Source organism: Lycorma delicatula, chromosome 2, assembly GCF_047948215.1.
Source record: "Lycorma delicatula isolate Av1 chromosome 2, ASM4794821v1, whole genome shotgun sequence".
NCBI lineage: Eukaryota > Metazoa > Arthropoda > Insecta > Hemiptera > Fulgoridae > Lycorma > Lycorma delicatula.
The window spans coordinates 231,990,991-231,996,990 of NC_134456.1; the positions used below are offsets into that span (position 1 = coordinate 231,990,991).

At 34.1% G+C, this 6,000-nt stretch overlaps 1 protein-coding gene across 5 annotated transcripts in view; it reads right to left on the bottom strand.

The window, feature by feature from the left end:
* LOC142319737 (carnitine O-acetyltransferase-like) overlaps positions 1-5,643 on the bottom strand; it is a 63,969-nt gene extending 58,326 nt beyond the window's left edge. The window contains exon 1 of one of the 5 annotated variants that reach the window (XM_075357346.1): positions 5,524-5,643. In XM_075357346.1, the coding sequence (XP_075213461.1) occupies positions 5,524-5,562 (39 nt within the window). In that variant the 5' untranslated portion in view covers positions 5,563-5,643. Of the gene's footprint in view, positions 1-4,461; positions 4,485-4,927; positions 5,164-5,185; positions 5,333-5,523 lie in introns of those variants that run through there. The other 4 variants (XM_075357345.1, XM_075357349.1, XM_075357348.1 and 1 more) reach the window with 4 other exon arrangements.
* Positions 5,644-6,000: the final 357 nt, after the last annotated feature.

A 6,000-nucleotide genomic window follows, 5' to 3' on the forward strand; every position in this document is an offset into this window, starting at 1 on the left:
CTAAGAGCATTATAGTTTCTATGTTGAGTACTGTTTACCTTTCTTAGCTTCATTCTTTTGTCAGATAACATAGAAATATCATTTTTTTATTCTCTAATCCTTCAAAACTTAATTAAAAAAACGCTCAGAACTCTTCAGTTTCTTAAATTACATGACAGAACAAGTAACTACCTAAAGTTTTATTTTGTCCCTAATTAGTTCCTAACTAGACCATTACTTTATGCTAATTTTCTTGTACTTACATATGGGCCTGTACTTACAGTATGAGTCCATATATTGAACTCTAACAGTAGAAGTATTTTTATACACTGTGTATACAGTTTTGATTTATTGTTTTTCATAGTTTTGTTTGAAGTGCATTCTGTTTTATTCTCTGAACATCTGCTACTAGTATCTAGGAGTTGATTAGTAGATTCAAATACTGATATGAAGCATAGTAACATCATTTCTGTGTTGTAATATCACATATATGTGTTATAATATCATATCTATTCCATTAGTAATATCATATATATTCACTGTGTTGTATGCACTGTGTATTTATACACTTATAGCAACCTGGAAAATTATTTATTTTTTATTATTTCTTTTCTTCTGGTATTTAGAATCAAATCTTGAGACCTGAAGGTATGTTTTCATTGCAAACATAAAATTTTATCTATCAAAATACAGTTTGTTACCACATATATGCCTAGCTTAATATTGGGAGACACAACGCTAGCAGCTCAGATGTCAGCGGGAGTAGAGTATATGTACGTGCTTGTCCAAGCATCACTCCCACCATGTAGCTAGCTGATCACGCAGATCTCCCACCACATGCAGGCTCCAATAAAAGAGCATACATGAGAGTGAATTTTCAATTCATCGTCGACCACTGCCTGGAGAAGACCAAGAAGAAGATGGAAGAAGACAGAAGTTTCCTGGCCAGCTCAATGTAGGACCACCCAGTGAATGCAAACATCCCCACTGCAGCAGCAGAACTGGTCAGCTTGCTGAGGGAGCCACTGGGTGCAGATGCTACCTTCCCACTTCCTCCCAACCTTGAAGGGGGAAGACACCCACCTTGTGACATTACTGGTCGCCACACCACCCCCTCCATTCCGAGCCCTGAAGGGCTTTATCGGAGGTCGTCTTTACACCCCTCTAAGTGATTACATCTCACAATCATCAGCCAGGCCTCAGTCAAAATGCCACCAATGTAAATGCATCGGCAGACAATTGCATCAGTAAAATATAAATCAAATTTTGCTTTCACATAGGCCTCAAACGGATATCTTCACATCCAACCTAACATGATTTCCTCAAACCAACTAACCAAAACCACAGAAGCGTGGACCCTGCGCCTATTCCAAATTTGACAACACCACTTGTGACTGTGAATATCTCAGAAAATGAATGAGTTGAAAATTAAATCAGTGTTACACTCATACCAATCAATATTATGCTTTACACAACATAAAAATCCAGACCTACACCCAAATAAGTCAATCAAATTAAGTCACCTAATTTGAACGTAACCTCATTCCAGTCCGCGCAGTTGCTGGGGACAAACCCCACAACCTTCCCACTCCAGCTCACCCTGGCCGACTGACTTAGCAGCAGGAACCAACCCAACATGGAATCGCTCTGGGAGAACCACCTCAGCCGCGCTGGCAGAAGATGATCAATGCCGATCCAACACTGTGAGGCTCTGGGGGCCACCAGCACTGCCATTGAGGGAAAGCCCGGTCTGACATCAATGGACAAGCTGCAACTCCCGGACTATAGCCAAATCGACTTTGCTGGTGACCAGCTTCTGGACAAAACAGCTCTTCTCAGAGCTAACCCAAAAACAGCCCTTTTTAGGGTCACCACTCAAACCTTTTGGTAGCCCTTCTCAGGGCTATCATAAGGTTTTAAATTGCCACGAGCCATCGAAGCCACTCGGTGACAACAATCCTTTTCAGGGCTACCATAAGGTTTTAAATTGCCACGGGCCATTGAAGCTATTCAGCAACAACAGTCTTTTTTGGGGCTATCAAGAGGTTTTAAAGTGTCATGTGCCATCGAAGCCATTTGGCGACAAGTTATAAGTTATATTAATCAGATAATTTGAACCGTGCTTCAATGTTAATTTTTCAAAAGTGATAAGTGGACTGATTGATAATTTAGCTTTTCTTGATTCTTTCACAGAAATTAATTCCACTTGAAAAGAGATATCAGTAGCAGGTGATCAGAGAATAAAACATAATGCACTTCAAACAGTGAAAAGCAAAAAATAAAAAAATATGGCACCTAGGTTGATGTAAAAAAATCCTTAACCCTAACAAACATGGATTCTCCTTGTTGCCTTCCATCACACTGCCTTTATTTCTTAAAATATAACCTTTATAAAATTCTGCAAACTCATCATTTACTTCAAAGTAAACAAAAGAGCCAATCCAATTGTTCACTACCAGAGATTAGATGCTTTACATAATTAATTTTGGTTTCTCTTAACTTTGGTCTCTTAACTTTATTTCATAACAGTAATCTAACATTTTCCATACATTTGTTCAACCAAAAATATCCCTTCCTTCCTAGCTTTTATATACATTTTCCTTCTAAATAACCAAAACAATTACAAAAAAATGTTTCACCTTAAAACAAAAATACCCATTAAAATTGCTTATTTAGCATTAAAAAAAGTAATTTCCAGAATAAATTAAACAAAATCTAATCTCTATCAATTCAACTTTAATAAATTAGAACTACTGTTCTAATCACCGCAGCAGCTACATAAAGATCCTTATCCTTACTGGATAAGGAGCTATTTGGTGTTTACTTGAAACACCAAATATCAGAACATATTTGAGAATACTGGATAATCAAACAACTTTCTTACAAAGTAATTTATCTGCTAATCTCAGTTTATCCAGGGGTTAGTTTTGATTATCTGTTAGATTACAGTACCATTAAATACTACAAATACGCCTTAAAAGCTTTTTTTATCATGTATGAACATTTAAAATCTACTCTATTACTTTGACACTTCACGTAAAGTTACCAAATATGAAACAGTCACAAGCCAAATAGGTTCATAAGCATAAAGTCTTTATTACATATAAATAAAAATCCTTCGTACTTACAGGATATGGAAATCTACAGACCCCCATATCTAGTGGTACCTGGTCAAAAGTCACAGGTCCCATTAGGTTTCCACCCTAAGGAATGTCAGGTTTTCTTTATCGGAATAATATCAACATAATGTCAAAAACAATTTTCATCTAACTAGCTGAAATAACTGTAACAACAAACTACTACTCCCACCAAAAAGATAAAGACTTAGATAAAACTTTTAGGATAAAGAAGTAATAACGGTAGCCCTTATCTACCTGAAGATGAGCATAACTTGCCCATCACCAACACATAACGGTACACAAATACTCAGATTCCTAATGGACATGGTAGCAGATCCTTACAGTCAGGTCAAATTTGATGGCATTTCTTTTAAAACAATAATAACTAGTACTCCACTGCTAATTTATTTACTTTTTAACAAAAAATATGCCTGAGTTGTAAGTGTTCTTTGCTAAGCTGTAAGTGATATTTGGAATCGCTAGCAAAAAAAGGGAATTCCCAAACTAGCGTGTGTGATAAACTACAGAACAATTTCTGAGCTGTTACATAAAGGTAGAAGTGAGGTAAGGCAATAAAAGTTTAAATTGAATACTAATGCTAAATTTGCATTAGCAAAGTTCTGTGGTGCATCTCTGTGGTGGTAGTGTCTGGGTCTTTCATCTGGCGGTCCCAAGTTCAAATTATAGTTGGGCATGGCATTTTTCATACATTAAAAAATTTAATTTCCATATTCCATACACAAGCTTCAAGCTTACGTGTGTTTATCAAGCACAAAAAAAAGGTGAAGTAAATGATGTTAAAACTTGGGACTACCACTGCGTAGGGTGGATTTGTGATACTATTGGAAATGGCTAATAATGATCTACTGGGTTGGTCTAGTGGTGAACTCTTCACAGCAAATCAGCTGATTTCAAAGTAGAGAAGGTTCAAATCCTAGTAAAAGCAGTTACTTTTATATAAATTTGAATACTAGATCGTGGATACTGGTGTTCTTTGTTGGTTGGGTTCCAATTAACCACATATCTTAGGAATGGTCGACCTGAAACTGTACAAGACTATACTTCATTTGCATTCATACATATCCTCTGAAGTAAATACCTTACAGTGGGTCCAGAGGCTAAAACAGAAAAAAGAAATAAAAAAAATAAAAGTGGTTAATAATCAGATTTTGAACGATCTATGTTTTAATGTGTTCAAAAAGTGGGTATGATAAAAACGTTATTTATTTTTTACTTTGTTAAGTTCTTTAAACCACAAAAGAATCTCCACCACCGAGTCCTCTTTTAATGAATATCCTCATTGACATACATAGATACATAACACGAAATACATAGGCATACAAACTTTAAAAAACGATCTTACATATAAATCTGGCAAATATGAACACCTCAAAAGTATAAACCCATGAAAAAAACAAATGATAACACAATTTAAATCGCGCGCGCACACACATCTCTCACTTTCTTTGAAGACTACAAAACACAAATATTTAAAAAAATTAATTCAAATAATGGTGTCATAAGGTAATCAGCCCTCACAACAGCAGAGGTATGAAGCTAAACTTGCAAAAACTCGTTACAGAAAGTTTTTAGAATACACTGTCTAGACAAAAAATTCAAACTTTCGAAAGGATTTAAGTTTTTACAGGAAATTAAAGCCTAATTAGAACAAATAAAAATGCATGCCATTCAGCTTATTCTAATATTAAACAGCTACGTCTAATAATTAAATTGTAAAACAATTTTTTTTCCAAATCACTACAAAATGAGGTTATGATAAGTCTGCAAACAATTATGTAAATTCATTAAGCTCTCATTAAAATACTGACCCAAAATTACACCTCTTAATCGCTAAAAACGAGAAAAAACGGCCAAATTGATTACTTAAGAATTTGATTGATGCATCAGTTCAACTACTTAAAATATTTAATTGGAATTAACGAAGCACCCATTATTAAAATAAAAAATGAATTCGACAATAGAAATCCCCTCCGTAATCACAGGTAACGAGATGAAAACTGGCAAAAAAAAATACTGAATAAAATTAAAAATTATTTTTATAAGAATCAAAAAAGCTCTTAACAAACCGATTTATCAGTCTTACTATCAGCGTTGAAACGATCGCTACATAATAAACTCGACATGACAAACAATAAGCATTAATTGATTCAATTGGTATGGCGACACTACAACATATATGTTGTTAGCGGTTGTGTTCTTCATAAAAAATCTAGTCGTGTAATATTTAGAAATGAGTAGTATAACTACTAGGCATTGGGGAACTCATTTACGATGATTAACATTTTATATCCTTGGAAATTAAGTTTTATAACAACCTTGTACATCACAATAAACGCTTAATCATTCAAGAGCAAATCTAATGGATATTAACAAAGAATAGTTTCAGCAAATAAAATGAACCTACAAAAAATCTCAAGTTTAATTCTGTATCAAAAATGTTCATTATAATTAAAACAATTTTAATCCAAAAACGTCAGATTTAATTTTATAGATAGAAGTAGCAAGAATGGGCACTTTAGGTGGTACCGCCGTTGAAAAAATTTCGCTCGCTAACCGAAACAGTAATAAACTTTAAACAATAACCCATACGTTTGCTACTTATATAGATATACATTAACCAAACTTAACCTACGTTCGCTAACCTCTACTAATTAACAGTAATTTTTTTATTTTTTAAATAAATAATTGCAATAATTACTGAATTTATTATTTAAATACTCAAAACATTACTGTGTTAATTAGTCAAGGTTAGCGAGCTTAGATTAAGTTTGGTTAAATTATATTTGTAAAATAAATAAATATAAATGGTAATGTAATTGTTTTATCGGGTGATATTATCAATAGCCCAAAAGTGTCCAATTTAGTTCAGGCTAATTCTAAG